The sequence below is a fragment of the Cebidichthys violaceus genome, unplaced genomic scaffold (genome assembly GCF_023349555.1).
Source record: "Cebidichthys violaceus isolate CVI_PGR_0920_01 unplaced genomic scaffold, fCebVio1.0.p SCAF_11, whole genome shotgun sequence".
NCBI classification, from domain to species: domain Eukaryota; kingdom Metazoa; phylum Chordata; class Actinopteri; order Perciformes; family Stichaeidae; genus Cebidichthys; species Cebidichthys violaceus.
In genome coordinates, this window is record NW_027176274.1 from 11,344,927 (window position 1) to 11,362,815 (window position 17,889).

At 42.6% G+C, this 17,889-nt stretch overlaps 1 protein-coding gene across 2 annotated transcripts in view; it reads right to left on the reverse strand.

The window, feature by feature from the left end:
• LOC137868181 (FERM, ARHGEF and pleckstrin domain-containing protein 1-like) overlaps nucleotides 1-17,889 on the reverse strand; it is a 50,109-nt gene that overhangs the window by 21,753 nt on the left and 10,467 nt on the right. For both annotated transcript variants that reach the window (XM_068704786.1, XM_068704785.1), the window contains exons 3-6: nucleotides 2,058-2,162; nucleotides 1,919-1,961; nucleotides 1,433-1,511; nucleotides 421-518 (exon numbers count right to left, since the gene is read on the reverse strand). In XM_068704786.1, coding sequence (XP_068560887.1) covers nucleotides 421-518; nucleotides 1,433-1,511; nucleotides 1,919-1,961; nucleotides 2,058-2,162 — 325 coding nt within the window. The remainder of the gene's footprint in view (nucleotides 1-420; nucleotides 519-1,432; nucleotides 1,512-1,918; nucleotides 1,962-2,057; nucleotides 2,163-17,889) is intronic.

Here is a 17,889-nt window from a genome sequence, read left to right on the forward strand (position 1 = left end):
CTTTTACACTGAAAGACATTTCCTTGTGTAATAGACTTGTAATAAACAAATTTACTCTTTTGTTTATTGTCTACTTTAGAAGTACCGTAGACACAAACATCATTCATGTTGTCTTTGATTTCTTCTGGGGATCAGACTGTGGCTCAGAAAAGTCAGGTATCAGAAAAAAATGTCAGGCTCAGAAAATGCTCAGTGTTTTCTACCACGATGTGCGAGGTTCTTCTGAAGCAGTTCTGCAAGATTAATAAAAGGTATCCATAGCAACACACAGATAATCAATTTGCGATGGTGCGCAGTGTGCTATATGACAATGTTTGATGATAAGCTCTGTGTGAAAAAAAAGCATAGTGCGTCTTCAAAGACAGTTATCTGATCAGTCGACTCTTGAGCTAAATGAAGATGCAGCCATGAGGAACTTACACTGGATAATATGGGAGACCATCAGTGCGGCACTGGTGTCATTGCAGGTCAGACGTCCACAGGAAACGTCCTGTTTGATCTGGAGGGCAAACAGGTACCTGCACACAAACGCAAACAGTTTTCACAGATTCAATAGAGGAGATGTGCTGGTGGTTTCCAGCGCTGGAGCAAGATCAAATGAAAGTCAATTAGAAACACCATGTACTGCTGAATTCAAACAGGACATCCAAGGGAGTTGCTGAAACTACATTTCTGATTCTATATAATCTACAATGGTTCTTTTAAATTCACACAATACCTCCAAAAGAAGTTAAGTCAGGTGCACATTTCAGATTTAGTAATTAACAAATTGAGTAGATTTACTGACTCTTGTGTTATAGTGCTGCTTCTCTTGGATTCAAGCCAGAGCAAGAACCAATATAGTCTTAATAAAAAGTATATCAATAAGGTTAAAGAATAAGTCATTATAATTAAGTATCAGTTGAAAATAGAAATGAGTGAACCAGTGCCCAAAAGTCAGAGGTCCATGGATAAAAAGTATTTCATCAGTGGACATGATGAAACTGTGATTCTAAATACATAGCGCTCCCGCTGGAGGAAGGCCTGCTTTCTTAGGAAAAAACATCTAAAGTATGCTTTTTGAGGTCTTAACCAAGCTTAACACTACATAGGCTCGTCAGGGGGACATTACTGTCTGTATGGCTATTATTTATCAACTCTGACTGTGACAACATACAAGTCATGAATCTGCTCCACATCGAGGAAACAGAAACCAGAAAATCATTAGCTCCACGCTAATCTCCAGAGGGCTAATCAGAAACATGGCAGCCATGACACAACACAAAACTGAGGAGGGAATAAATCATCTGGGAACCGAGGCATATTCTCATTTATGCTTCGACAATCACTTTCAGCCACAATTGAAGTTATTCACAACGTAAATAATAGCAACTCCAGGATAAACTTGACATTTGTATACAAAAGGTGTTAAATTATGTGGAAAGGAGCTCACCTAGTTAGCTCCTCCAGTAGCTGGGCATGGTCCGGAGGAAAGAACTTCACAGCAAACCTCAAGATTGTGTGTTTCGGTCCTGTGGAGCAAAGAGGAGTTTTGTAAAAATCCAAAATACATTCAGTTGCCAGTTTACTAGTTTCACCTGGATAAAACAAATGCAGTCCACCAAAATAACCATGAAACCGAAACACCACCTCTATAAAACAGGACCAAACACAAACTGAACATTATAACCTTCACTGAGGTAGGATTTATTGAACTGTTGCATTAGATTGCATTTGATTTGTGTACTTAATAAACTCTCCACTGAGTGTAGGTCTCCCATTGCACTTTGCTTGGTTGCATAAAATACAAAACAGGTTCACATGGATCTGTATAGTCGCTCTGATGAACTGATTTGACGGCTATTTTCTACAGATAAAACAGTGAAACATTCAAAGAAAATAGTGCCTTGAAAAAAATAAACCATTTAGAAACACTTACGTCTGAGCTGTTTGATAATGGGCTTGATATGGTCTACCCAAACCTGTGTGGAGGGAAAAAAAAAGATTTAAAAAACATCACCAAGTTCTGTGATGTACAAGAAAAGGGTCTGTATTTCTTCATTTTCATCCTCACTCACCATCATCTTTTGATGGTTCTGAAACTCCAAGCCAAAGTAGTCACCTTCAATGAGGTTCATGTGGGAGCACACCAGGTCCAAAAGCACCTTGCCTGAGGCTTTTTGCTGTGAACAGAATGTAAAGAAATACTGGTTAAAATAGCACAGTAACCATCAATATTTTTATCTGAACTTTTGTTCTTTCAATACAAGTGACATTTAATACTCGTATTCAAACGAAGGACATCCAAACTTCGGAAAAGCCCAATGATAAGACTTTGACACAGAAGAGTTGTGAGAGACAAACTGCTTAGTAGACTTGTCAAACCCTGTGGAAGTTAATGTCACTGAAATAAATGACTCCTCCGCTATCCTCCATCCTTCCATCCTGGCATTCAACAACACAGTAGGCCGCAAAAAGCTATTGCAGCTGGAGGGGGTTGGACCCAGTCTTTGATCTGTGTTTTCCGTGTCATTGCTGTCACTGATGATGGACCAGCGGCCTTTGAGGCTGATGCAGTATCAGGATGGGATAAAGACTCTCCCTGACCACCTCAGTCCTCACTCACCCAACACACAGAACATATAAACCCTTTGAAGATGGACTTAGAGGCCCACTTTCTGACAAACACTTGCAACGTGACAACACCAAAATCTAAAAAAGCCACCACAACTTTGGAGCACGAAGGTTCCCATGGAAGGTCAAATAAATGTCAGGAATTTCCACTGAAACATGTCTTGTTACAGCCGCCCAGAGGAGACACAGAGCTCTGTCAGGCACACAACTAGAGTATTTCTGCATGGCTGCTTCCTCGTGACTGTTTTGCACCAGTGTGCAGCGAATCACAGGTACAGAATGTGTTTATTGTAGCAGTTCCCCCTGGCTTGGATAATGAGCCATGGCTGCGTCTGAGTACGTTTCAAGGAGTTTCTCCTCTACTTTTTTTGCACAAAATGACAGCTACTACGAGAATTCCCTTCATACAGCTGAACTGTGTGTTGACATCCTCTTTTCATCTGACAATAAAGGGGTTTGCCTGCGTGTAAATCTATGTAGTGTTTCAAAAGGCAAAGAATGACACGGTTTGAGTTCCTATGAATGCTTAGAGAGAAAAAAATGAAAGCTCTACCAGCTTAGGAGAGGGTTTACACTTCCACAACGGAATCCATAATCTTCCCCAAACACGTCTCCCACCCTCACCGCTCCTCCTCAAGTCTGTCCTTCCTGTGTGCAGCGCCACCATCTCTCTCCAGGCTGCCCCATGCAGTGCAGAGGGCATCCCAACACCACAAACCCGCTGTTTCCATATGGTGATGCCACTGATGAGGGAAGTCACAAGAAAGCTGGAAGGAAAGAGGCCATCAGCCAAAACACTCCTTTCCCATACACACACACACATTGTTTCCAGATAAACCAGAGGGCGAAACAGCCTCAGTTTGAATTCACTTTCCTTCACCGATTTCGACAAATGTGCTCTGTAGAGGCTGCAGGAACAAGACCAGCAGAATAAACCGAGCTGAATACAGTGAAGGCTGAAGAGTGTTTCTGTCTCACTGGGGCACTCTCATATCCAGCCTTATAAATCAGCTGTCAGTGTAAAAAGACCACGAGCCAAGCAGAGATGGGTAAGGCAGAGGCTGATTACAGCCAGCGAGGGCTTGATTAAATGCAGCTGTTGCAGACCGGAGTTATGGCGCTGCCAATTGACACTGCTGCAGCCGACACAATAAGAGCCCCGTCGTTAATGAAGCACAAGTCACAGAGATCTACCGTCTTCATGACGCTGGCACTCAGAGGACACAATTAATAACACAGTCCTCATTCTAAAGTCTCTATAAGTCTAATTGCAACAATGTCCTGATGAAACACGACATAAGAGCGACGCCTTACACAACAGAAATATACTCTGGTAAAAACCCATAAAAATAGCACAAGACAAAAAGTACACAAAAGCATGTGGACAGTGGTGTTCACTTCATCTCTGAAACATCTGATCCATGGGCCTTTTTCACAGCAGATGGTTTGACTTGTCAAAGTAGGAAAAGCACTTAGTAAATCATGACGTGTACAATACCAGGACCCAGAAACTGAAGCAGCTAAATAGAATTCCGCCATCGCTCATTTTATTATTTACACTTGTGATTTTTCTACTGTGACACGTCAAAATGTCTCCAGTGAAAAGGCCTATACGCTGTTTATAACAGCACCTTGGCAGTTATCCATGTCGCCAACAATGTCTGGTGAGGGTGCCTTCAGTGAACTGTTAACGTATCAGAAACCACACAATAGCACATGTTATTGATAGCTGGTAATGGCTGCCAAATGCTAACAATACTAAGGGTCCACAGCCAGGCTAGCAGATATGTGAGGCACTGCTTTGAGGTAAATCCTAATGTCAGCGGGCTAACAGACTCAAAATGTTAACATGCTAGTGTTGTTGTCTAGCATGTTAGCATTAGCATGCTGGTATTAGCAGCAAACACAATGTACAGCTGATGTCATACGTTTTGTGGGAATTTTAAAACTGCAATAGCTAATTGTTTGGTCTATTATGGGCACCTAAATACATTTTGTGTACCAAATTTCATTGCAATCCATTCAGTCAATTTAAACTATTAAAAGCAGTCGGTTCCCAGGGTTTGTGGTTTCCTCCTCCAAGTGCTCAGAAAGATTGGAAGCCAAAAGATTTTGACAGTTTACTGTGTCAATTCAACGTTATTAAACCATTAATTTTGACTTATAAGAGAAATTGTCTTTTTATTTTCCCATTCTGATCTAGACTCCAAACTACACCAATAATACAAAGTTCCCACCATGACAACTGTGCTCAAATGCAGATAGATTGCAGATAGATGGCAAATGCACTTCTTCAAAGCAGAAGCTGTGACTTCTTCACTCTGACGTGCAGCTGACACATGATTTCTCATCCATCTCTCCGTACATGTGATGCGGCGTTTCCCCCAGCAGAAAGGTTATAGTATTAAAAAAAACATCTTGCTCAGTGGATGACATTTCTTTCATCATCCGCAATGCCAAGAAAATGTCACCAATCTCCTTTTTTATTACCTCTATCTATAAAAGCACTGGAGCTAGTTTACACAGGAGCAGCCAATTCCCGAGACACTGCATCCTGATTCAGCGGTCTCGGTCCCAGGCCAGGGAGTGTCTGTCTAGGTTTGTTAGGCATGAACATAGGCTCATAGGATGCTACTACTGTCTACATGTGTATGAGCGCTAACATCCTCGCCTCACTACACTGACCTCCACATGCTCCGACTGACAGAGGAAGGCTAAATAAAGATGACAGCAATGTCTACAACACACACACACACACACACACACACACACACACACACACACACACACACACACACACACACACACACACACACACACACACACACACACACACACACACACGTCCACTTGGGTTCCACTTCAGGGTAGAACAAATACACCCCTCCCCCCCAAAAGCCCACCTCTTGTTAGTAAGCTCCTGTCAGCACAAAAAAACCCCATAAAGGTCAGGTGTAAAGTAGCTTTGTGTTCCCTCTACTCTTCCCCTCCAGGAGTTGTTGGTATGGTCCACTTCACTTGCAATAAGCCAGGCCGGGCAGTGCTCACCAAACTCTTCCTGGGGGAGTGTGGTGGGTGGGTGGCATGGGTGGTAAACAGACTGCCAATGCCTTTAGGCTCCAGATAGACAGAGAGAACAAAGAGAATGGCTGAATATGTGATTCTTGGGAGTACAATAGAGGAGGAGTTGATGTTTTTAAAGCCAAGTAGTTAGCCATTGTTGGATCGGATATCAACTGGGATTCCAAAATTTGCTTTCATTTAATTCTGTCTTGTGTCTTGAGAAACACTGGTCCAATGGCCCCTGCTGGGTCAGTTATATCTTGACAGATCATGGAGCCGTCATCTCACGGCGGGAGGTTTTCAGCTGTGACATTCAGCAACATCACACAAAGCTGATCGAGGTCAAAGATGAAAGAGAATGTGATTTAAAGAGCAGAATAAGCAAATCAAATAGTGAAGTGGGAAAAGGTCACTTTTTCAAATTCAACTACCTCCAGTGCTTAACTGATATGGCTTCCAAAATCTATTTTTAAGTTATACAAAAAACATTCTCAAACTGACTTCTGAGGCCTAGAAGCTGTCTTCAGGAGATGAATTTTCAAAGTAGCAACAGTAAGCCCCAGACGTGATCTCAGATACTTTTAAGTGAACCATGGTTCTTCTGATAACACTGACCAAGGCCGAGCTGAGATTACAGAACGGCTTACAGTAACAGGCAGATACATTCCCATACTGAATCCTCCTCGTGCTGTTATTAAAAAGATATGTGAAGACTGCACTGACTGCCGGTCCCATACTCCATGGGTTCTGTCACAATAAATCAAAAAAACAACAACAGCCGTTTGAAGTATACCTTCCAGTCCATGTAGGCATCTTTGCATGTGCTTCAGTGTGAGCATGTAATCGCAGGAGCAAGTGTATATGGTGTGCTGTAAGGGAAGGGTAGGACAGAGAGGTCAGTGGCAAAAAGCTCATTGAGATTCAGGTCATGTGCTGCAGAGATTCCCAGGGTGACTCGACTACAGCGGGAAGCTGACAAAGAGAGAACAGTGGGAGGCAAACCTGCTGATAAGCCTGTCAAATTACCTGCATACCCTCACAGCACACACGGACATGTGACCATGCAAATGTTTTCACTAGTGCATTCGTAATTAGGAGAGCTTTAATATAATTATACCTAAACTAAAACATGATGCCATACTCAGCAAAAGACCATTCAAAGCAGTGTAATGTTTACAAGTACTTAAATTATAGGCTTTTTCCCACATTTTTTTTTTTCTTCCTGCTGCATATGAAAAACATCAACAAAAAAATGAAAGGAAAAGTGATGATTGGACTGCCACAGCTGTCAGAATCATTCTGTCACAGTAGGCCAGCCTCCAGGCCCCCAGAGGACAACCATGAAAATAATGTCCCCCGGATTCAATAGGGGCTGAGATGGAGGTAGCTCCTCCTCCTCCTCCTCCTGCTCCTCCTCCTCCTCCTCCTATTTCTCCTCCTCTTCCCCACTTTGCCTGCCTGACCTCCTCAGAGCCCGTCTGGGCTGCTAGAAACATATTGATTCTGCATAAAGAATAATTAAGCGTCCTGTCGTGGCCGTTGTACTGCTGAATACCTAACGGCACATAGCTCTGGGCAGTTGTGCGAGGACCTCCCACTGTTAGTCAGTGCACCATAAATCAGAAGAAAGATCTAACAGTTGTGGGTTTGCATCGTTAGTGCAGACACTAAACAAGCAGCGGCAGAGATTCAACCAAACATGCCAACATTTTTTGCTGTGCTTGCAAAAATTAAGTCACTGTATTATGTTAAACATACACCGCAACATTCTATCATGCCTGAGCCGAACATGGAGTATCACTAAAATAAGCAGAGGGCAAGCGGGGGTTTTCAGACAGCTGGAATTACCCTAAAAGAGATTGGCCTCTTTTTTCTTCATCTGCCTGAATCCTTTTCAGGGTGCTTCAAATTCTGGACCCATGCTGGTTATTCTCTGCTACCACCCCTTCCCAGAGCAGGGATTACTGTCACTTGAGGAGGAGGGGGGGATACGTCACTTCACATTTGGGCAGAAACTCCATATTTAGTTTAGCTTGATAAAAGTAGACTGAAGAGCAGAATAATTCATTTTAAACGGTTATTACAGTATTATCACAGAGAGATATTCAAGAATGAAAACGGCTTGGAAAGACTTTTGTTCCAAAAACAAATATTCACCATTACAAAAAAATGAATCCTACTTTCCCATAGTTTTAAGTTATGTCAGAAAATGCATACAAAACACATTTGTCTCATCCAGTTGAGTCTAAAACCTGTAGGCTGAGTTCTGCTCGCCACACTACAGAATGCTCCCTTCATTACGTTTAGAAATAGTTCAACATTACAAATCTAAATTGGCTCTTCATCAGGTAAAGGTACTCGCATGGATGTGGCTGCATCCACTGGATCAGTGCACATCCCTAAACTAGAACTAAATACAGGAATATAGTATAGTAATACCATGCAAAAATACATTCTTATAAAATAATTGTGTACTGATTCATTTTTGTGTGAAGGGAACCCTCACCACCTACAGAATTAAGAGACAGCTGTGAATACTATAGAGCACTGTAACTGTGAAAGCGGAGGCAATCAATAGGTTAATTAAGAGATTAATTAAGTGTAACTGCGAGAGACAACTCCCACAAGGTCAGACCAATAAAGAGACAAGCCTTTCATATATAGTCTGAATACACGTGTCAAAGAGATTCTTAATACCTTGGATTGATTCAACAGTCAGTAGGCACCAAGCAAGCCTCAATTCAACCTCAGGACAGATGGTCTTATTATAAAAAACATCAGAGAGCTGAATCAAAGAGATTATCTAGCAGACAATGCATAGCAGGTGAAGATTGCATCTGACACTTAACCACACTAGCAGAGCTTCCTCTGAGACGACGGCAGTCTAAATTAATCCTCAAATCTGACCACCAAATCAAGAAAACGAGGAAAAACTGAAATTCTTCCATCATGGCACCAAGTCCTCATCAGTCCTCTGCATAACAAACCGGAAAAAACTGCAACCCTGAAACATCACATCCAATCCACAATCTGCACAGTCCACCGATCCAAAGCCCAAACCAACCAGGGCTCCAGTTTCATGCACCTATTCCCAGTGAACCAAGCCAGTACACACCAGAATCATTTACGTCTCCACTGAGCGAGCGTGACACTTCCCCTAAGATCTGAATTCCAGATCAGTTGCGGGCCAGTAATCAGAAATGTATGTGTCTGTAATTGTGTGGGCACATTCTAAACCAACTGTTTCAATATTTAGTTTCCTAATTAAAACATGTTACGCTGCTGGGACTGTAAGACAATATCAGAAATCTCAAATTAATGTCAGAGCAGTTTAAGAGCAGAGGAACAGCTGTTGGACTATCAATCTGGGCATCGACTGAAACAGATCAGTGACAGGCCAGGTACACTCCACAAGCACCCGCACATCTTTATCAGGCACAATAACAGATGGGACACATTATTGTGGAAACATTAATATCCAAGGTATGTTAATTAAGTATAAGTAAATGTGCCACCCTGCCTATATAAACAGCAGCTTGCTAATATTGGAGCAGACACACTCATCTACATAATCATTGTGATGTCTGCTTATGTGCTGCGTGTGTGTTGGAGAGATCAAGACAGCGAGAGCACAGTAATAATACGGGATGTCATTAAGATACGGTGCATAAGCAGCAATAGGAAGATAATTAATATGTAGATCCTGGTGTGCCAAATTCAAATTCAAGTCACAGTTATAATCCCAACGTGTAAAAATGCAAAAGTAGCAACAAACTGAAGAATTTAAACAAGGAGGAGGTTGGATACCAAAAGGTTAAGACAAGCAACTGTGATTTAACATTGCAGTTTGAGCATATTCAGAATAGTTTGAGCATTCAGAATATGTCAGAAACTGTTTCTTTATCAATTTTGCAGAAAACCTACTGTATCCAGATACATACATAGATACTACTTTTAAGGTTATATCAAGAAAAATTAAAAAAAACTGCCCATTATAATTTCTAGTACCTCAAGGTGACATATTAAAATTGCTTGTTTTAAGATAAGATTTTCAATCTACTATCACATATGATAAAGAAAAGCAGCTCACATACAGTATTAGAAGCTGTAACCAACCAAACACTGAAATCTCCTCTGGAAAAATTACTGAAACAATGAATCAATCATCAAATTATCTGCCAATTCATTTTCAAGCAATTGAATAAAGGATTAATCAACTAATTGTTTTTGCATTTAAGTCTACCTATACCGTGACGGATAAATATATCCCTATCACCCTCTCCTAATTAAGGCTGAAACTAATGATTATACTCATTTTTTTTAATCTCTCAATTATTCCTTCAATTTATTTGATTAATCACAGTCCAACTCACAGTCTGACTCTAATTGCCTCCGCCAAGGAGGTTATGTTTTTGGTTTGGTTTGGTTTTGTAGCAGGATTATGGAAAAAACTAGCCTGATTTTCATGAAACTTGGTGGAAGGGTGAAGCACGGGCCAAGGAAGAGCGTATATCGGGGCCGGATTTACATGTTATTTTTTAATTCCATTAACGTTGCGAGATAGGGCATGTGAAGTAGATGAAAATTGGGAGCTTGTGTGGTGTTTAAGAAAGTCTTTCCAGAGCGGCAGCAGGCAGGTCTCTTGAGGAAAGTGGTGGTTGTTGGATTTGTTCTGTCGCACGTTCGCTTCCCCATAATCTCCACCAGTAATAAATAATGACAGCTGCACATGCTGCTTTACTCGTGAGGCCAATCAATTGGCCTCCTTGAGATTAGCCTTAAACTACTTATCCACCAGTGCCGCAAATCCAGAGGCCCTCTGCCCTGTGATGTAGTCCAGTGACTGTACTGATGATAGCTGTTGTGACCTTACATACAAAACCTTGTCAAATATAGCCAAATTTCCTCCCAAACACATAAGAAAACATGAAGTCTATTTTTTTAGAATGAAGGAGGTTGAAAGATATCAAATCAGACCAAACATGGGCTAATGTTTTTCTTTGAAAAATATTTAGTCAACAGCTGCAGAAACACATCTCCAGGAATAACCAGGGTCCAAACAATAAGTCCAAAATATTTTTTACATCTTTTAATGTTATCACAATGAACCTCTAATTATCACTTGGCCAGTGTGAAGGTGTTCTGGGATTTCCCAGTCAGAATATAGTTGACCTTACAGCACGCAGATGCAGAGACAAGAGCCTCAGACCAAGGCTGCACTTCCTGTGGACGAGGATTAAGGTCAACAAAGCACTCTCAGTTTGAAAAAGCACCGGTGATGCTATAACCAGAGCACATTGAATTAAAATAGGTGGTCATTAGATCTTAAAAATATACTGTCTTAGTGTCTCTGGCCACGCTGGATGAGACAGCAACAACCTTATTGATACTCGTGGTGCTGATGATTTTTTTCTTGTTAAATGCAAACACCAGCATGCTAACAATGTTGCTAATATACTTATGTTTAGCAGGTCCAACGTTTACCATGGTCACCATTCGTTAAAAACAGTTTTACTGATGGGATTGTCAAGTGTAAAATATTGCCAAATTGCTGACATTTAGCTAGCTCTAGCTCTAGCTAACTCCACTAGCACCTGACCGATCGGTAATGTGCATGTGTAAGCTCTCAACAGGGATGAGAAAGAAGCGAGGTAACCCACTCAGAAGCTAACGATGGATGTAATATTGGATCGGTGCATAGACTCGTATACTTGCCGATAGACAATCAACAATCCAGGCTGTATCGGAGCAAAATCTAAAGATCTCTAAACACAAGTAACCAAAGGTACCAAATTTAATGGCAATACGTCCAGTCGTTGTTAAGACATTTTACTCAAAACCACATGTGTCAACCTCAGGGTGGAGCTAGAGAAAAAGTCAGGATCACCAAAGTTAGCGTAGGAATCATCCTCTCATGAATATCTGTTTTACATTTAATAGCAATCCATCAAATACAAAAATAAATGTTTCACTATATGTATTGCTTTAGTTTTCCTCTGTCTGGGTTATTGCTGACAAAGTATGTGTGAATCGGAGCAGTTGTACCACTGATAAGAAAATGAGCTTGGTAGTAGGACACCTGCAATGAGAAGTATGCGATTGGGTTTCAGAAACACTCTGAGACACCAACCTGAGCGGTTTGGACCAGGAGTCAAGTCCCTTTGACACACAACGTTCGCTGCAGCCTTATACTGCCCACTTTAACGCGGCACAGTTCAAACCTTCAGCCCCCTGCGTGAACTTGCCCGTGGCGGGAGCATTAGCACTTGTTCGCCACAGCGTGACAAATGTGGACGCAGTCCTGAGGTGAAATCTCACATTTAAACGTTGTCGGTGGAGAACTCGGGCACAAACACAAGCTGGCAAACACATGCGAGAGCAAGGCACAGCCTCTGTGAAGGCAGCTGTTGCTCCATGTCTGCAGGCCACCGGGTCCAGCAGGAATTTTAGGCCTCTGCGAATGACTACAGAATACCAATCCCTCTCCACTGGAAGACAGAGCAAAACCAGTTACCATGGCAACATAAGGAAAATTGTGATTCCTAATCTCTTTAGAAGAGAGTTCTGGAGCTGAAAGGAAGCATGCGGTTGCGGTTAAATAGTGAGTAATTATCTTTTTATTTTAATCTATGGTGTAACGTGTGCGTTGCTTTTAGAGGTTCAGCGTTCAGCTCCATACCTCCATGCAAAATTGTTGTAATTACTGTGACCATAACCATCGTTTTTGGAAACTAAAATACATAGGGGTGCAAATACCACGCCCTGTTCATTGTGGCTTCTCAAGCACACCCAAAACCACCTCTATGTGCTATGAAATTAGTGTGACTTTAAACCAACAAGCAAGGATGTGACTACTGCCACACACACACACACACACACACACACACACACACACACACACACACACACACACACACACACACACACACACACACACACACACACACACACACACACACACACACACACACACACACACACACACACACACAAATCTGGCTCTGGATATGGGAACACTGGACTCTTGGGTTTAAGGGTTCTCAGAGACAGAAACAACCCACTCTGACTAATTTAACAACACATAAACAATAGATGAGAAGGGAACATGAGTGTTTCTGAGAGTAAGAGGTTTAAGGCACAAGAGGTTCTCTCTGAAGTGTTTTGGGCTTGAATGCAGGCCTGGGGTTTGTCTCACCAAGTGAGGTCAGCAAGCCAACGCTGGTTGCCACCCTGGCTTTCAGTCACACAATGCTGGCTCACTTTTTAAACAGGGAAAAATCTCCATGGTGACCTACAGTATGCAGCAACATGGCTACCCTGCTCTAGAGAAGGTTTAGTTCATGTTTTATATCCTTCATTTGCTGCTATAATAACCTAATTTCACTGCTTTTGTTTCACATTGATCTGTTTATGCTGTATGTGTGATTGGTTGTGCGTTTTAAAATCAACAAAAGGACAGTGAAGGTCTAACAGGGTCACAATTCTGCAAAACTCATTGCACAATCATACTATTGGTTACTCTGCATTCACACTTTGACTCTCCCACTAATAATGTTATCTAAACCAGTGATTCTCATCTGGCCAAAAGTGGGTCGCGGGCCTTTGCCTGGGAAAAAAAATAATAATCCTGTGCTTTTATTTTGAAGGGTATTGTTTGATGCAGCGGAGTTATTCACACTCCTTAACAGTATTTGGCGTTGATGCCTTGTAATGCTAATAGACACCCGCCATTTCACAGTGTAGAAGAACACCCACAAAGTTAGTTTTCATGTGCTAATTGAGCGAAACGCAAGTACGACACGGACTACATGATATATGGATTGAGAAATTCGGGTCGCGGCTTGTCATCAAGGGGTGATGGTGGGTCCCGCAGCCAGACCAGTTGAGAACCACTGATCTAAACCACATGGTTTACATTGATATAATCAAGTGTAATTTCACTAACCAAATATATGCGTATTAAGCTAAATTCTTGTCTGTTTAAAAGGAGGTCAACTGAGCACATGTGAGTACAACATTTCTATGTAATGAATTTAAATGAAATAAAACAAGAAAGTCACACTAAAATCACAAGACCTGCATCTCCAGCAGAATGTGAAAACAAGATGATCAGACAACCAATCCGTTTCTCTAAAAAAGAGAGAACATGCATGTAGACACAAATAAGAAAATTCACAAGAAATTCAACTGTAAGGTGAGCTGCAGTACGTGAATCGAACTGAAGATGTGTCTGCTGTACTTAAATGGTTGACCCTGTTATTCAACTTCTGCGTCTCACAAGGACACAAAACAGTAAGAATTCACTTTAACAACAGCCTGCTAGAGCGAGCTACCCTACAAGCCCTTGCAATGACAGCTGATGTTGAGAGACTCCAGAGACCTTAAATGCCCAGAACAGACCAACCCCCACTGGTTGTGTGAAAGCAGATGTTCCCTGGGACACATCTTTTGATATCTACTAAGAGGCATTCCCACACTGGACCCATTGACAGAGCTTTGATTCCTTTAGCGTTGGACTTCCGTGCGTCACCTTTTCAATAGAGACAGCCAGAGAAAAGCTCAACAGTTGGGATGCCCGGACTAAAGCCCAAAAGAAGCCCAAACATGCCTAAAGAGAGGTGGAAACCAAAAACAGGACAGATGAAAGCCTCTGGTTTGCTACTCTCCATGGTAGCTTATGTAACAGTTCCCACTTTAATAAGGAGGGGGAAATGGGGCTATTGTTGGCAGGTCAATACCTATCCAGCAGGCATATGTGCAGCTGGAGCTACTGGTTTGAGATTTCACTTTCTTCCTCACACATGGACGGACACACACACACACACACACACACACACACACACACACACACACACACACACACACACACACACACACACACACACACACACACACACACACACACACAGAGACACACACCCTCCCTCCCTCCCTCCCTTAGTCTTTGCTTCATTCATCCTCACTCCCTCCCACACATCTCCTCTATCTACCCAAGAGACCCCAAATTCAATTACTGCCAGGCAGCAGTGGGAGGCAGACTCGGCTGCACAGGTACAGCTGAAAGGAATTCTGATACGCAACACGTCAAGCAAATGCATCATGGGAACGACTTCACTGCAGGCAGAGCTACAGCACTGACCAAAAACAGAGCCGGGGCGAAAGGCAGCGATTTGCGTTTTAATTACCACTGAGGCATGGCAGGAAATAACATGAGAATAGAACAGCAGCATATGTGGTGCTGATAACTGATAAGAACATTTCAGGAGGTGCGAGCAGGGAAGGTGAAGCCAGAGCACCTGGAGTAAAATATGGCACCGCAGGACAAGGATAATCCCATGATATCACAGCGCTATAGTCGGGTCTTCGTGTTAATTATCCCTCTGAATCTCAATGAGAAATTCATAATTCATTGAAGAGCGGCAGTGCTGCTGTGAAGCTGAGGCAAACCGGGTCCCACGAGGGATTCACCCTTTATTCAAGACCAGTAGGACATCACAGAGAGAGTGGAGGCTAGTTAGGAGCAGCACTGCTGCCACACCCATCATGTACCGGGATGCCTACCAAACCTGATGCTAAGTCGGTGAGATACAGTGCCACAGTTCAAGAGCGTAATGAAAGGATCAGAACGCTGTCATGAAAGGCTGACATTCAATGGAATTATGCATGTGCATAAAAAGTCAAAGGCTCCACCTTCATGTGTCTACAAAGAGATCACAGGTCATGTTTGCATACGCCTCTTCCTTCCTTTGTGCACTGACAAACGGCCACACGGGCAGAGTCGACTTCACTGCTGTCTGAACCAGACAAACATGAGGACGTCCATCTTGGTTACCATAGGAACAAGACTTATTATAAAAGGCATCACTTTTCCCAACGCACCTGTGCACAGTATAGAAAGCAGTGCGGCATAATGGTGTCAGACAGAACCTGACAGTAGTGACAGCTGTCATCAGTAGTCCTTCCAAGAAACAGCATGAATGATGCAGAGTAAATTGCTTTGTCTATGTAAGATTGAACTACTTAAGCTGTGTTTACAACCCGGCTTTTTGCTTGTGCTTTATGGAAAATGGAGAGGAGACATATGATGGAGGATTCAACCATTCAAACAATGATCAATTGCTCACTCCCGCGACAGAAACCCCCCATGTTCTCCTCTTAAAAAGTATTTCTTTTGGTTGCAGCATCTCTCACAGGAAATATGTAACAATATGTGTAACCTTCGGTTTAGATAAAAACTTGCAGTTCATCTTTATGTCTCAAATGAATGATTTCCAGCATCCTCTAGCATGTTAGTATTCTTAACCATCAGCCACCACATAATTCCCAATGTTGCTCCTCTCCTGTGTCTCTCATCCTTCACGACCCAATTACATTTCAGGATGTGAGGGAGGAAGATGGCGTGTGGGAAAACAACCATTTCCCCAAAACCGTATTCCGCAGCTGGATTTCAATTTCATGCCATGAGAGAAAGGCAACCAAGGGTTCAGAGTTCATGTTAGGAAAGTATGAGAATACTTTGCAGTGCAAGAATGATGCAAGGCACATGAATGCCAACACTTTTAATATTTTCCAGCCTCAATGTGTATCATTCACCAGAGGAAAATCTACAAAAAGAAAGCTTTCATCTATGCACTGCATGTTTGAGCCACCAAAAACCACCACAGAACTGAATCTACAGTAGCACACACACCTTCCATTTTCATTTTTTTTATAGTGACACCAAGCATATGACCCCCTCCCCCCAAAAGCCTTGCCATCCCCAAAACACAATGCCATCTTTCAGGGAAACTGGGTTAATCAGCACTGCAACCAAGACCAGCTAATAATCCCTCAAACCTCATTGTCAGTCATATTTTAAGTCAATGGATTTGAATATGTAAAAGGAACCTGCACACACACACACACACACACACACACACACACACACACACACACACACACACACACACACACACACACACACACACACACACACACACACAGAGAGAGAGAGAGAGAGAGAGAGAGAGAGAGAGAGAGAGAGAGAGAGAGAGAGAGAGAGAGAGAGAGAGAGAGAGAGAGAGCCCACAGTGATGTAGGCTGTGTCTCCTGAATATGTTAGTCATAATTGGTGTGCAGCAGCGTATCCCCATGCTAGTGTAAGTGCTCTGCATGTATACCCCCCCCCCCCCCCCCATCGGCAGATATCAGTGGAAGACAGAAGTCTACAGCATGGCAACCGGCTCAGACGCTCCTCGTCCACCTCTATATGTAGCCATGGCAACCCAGACATAGACCAGCGTGCTTCCATGTGGCCTTTCGAACACGGACTCGCATAGTGTTGAAATTCATGGTGATGTATGGTCACAGGGAGGATCCACACCACCAGCTCAGAGGGAGTATATATATTCACGCACAGCTCAAAAGGTCGGGGCAGTCTGTGCCAACGAGGTGCTTTCTAGCAGCAGAGGGAGGGGTGATAAATGAGAAATAATTTCTTTCCATGGCAGGAGGCCACGAAGAATAACAGAGAGAACAACAACGGCTTAAAGTGGGCTAATGCAATACCATTGGGATAGCAGTCTTAAAGAACAGAGACGAGAAGTGTTTCCATTTTAAGGCTCCCAAAAGAGAGCAAATGTAATATGTTATCTTAACAGACAAACATCAGATGTCTGGATGCCGTTAATTCCCACTATCCTTGCTATATCAAGGTCTCTTTCTGATTGTCTCCCCAGTCAGGCTGCAAACACTTTCAAGGTGACATGGTAGTTAAAATCGGAGAGGCGCTATTTATCTGTACACCGCCTCTAACAATCTTTCATTCACAACTCTCTGTAAGGACCAGATTACAAAGGAGGAAGGGAGGGGGGAGATTGCCATGGTCACCATCTCCTCGCATCTTTCTACTCCTGTAGCTCCTTTCAAATTCACTCTGCACAACAGATGCACACTTTATGAACCTAAAAACGGCCCTGTGCATCAGGGGAACGCTACAGTCACAGCACAGTCAATCTAAAAAGATCTCACTGTTGCTTGTGCCTGACTCATATTAGGGATTGGGGAGTGACGGTAATGGGTTTAGAAAACTCATTGACATGGTGTAAACTGTGGGAGAGGGTTGGATTTGTTGCTTTGGGCTCCCACATACTCTAACAGCCAATCAAATCCAATTTGTATTTATATTCTGCCAATGACAGCCCATCCAGAAATATTGGTGCCAAATCGTCCTCT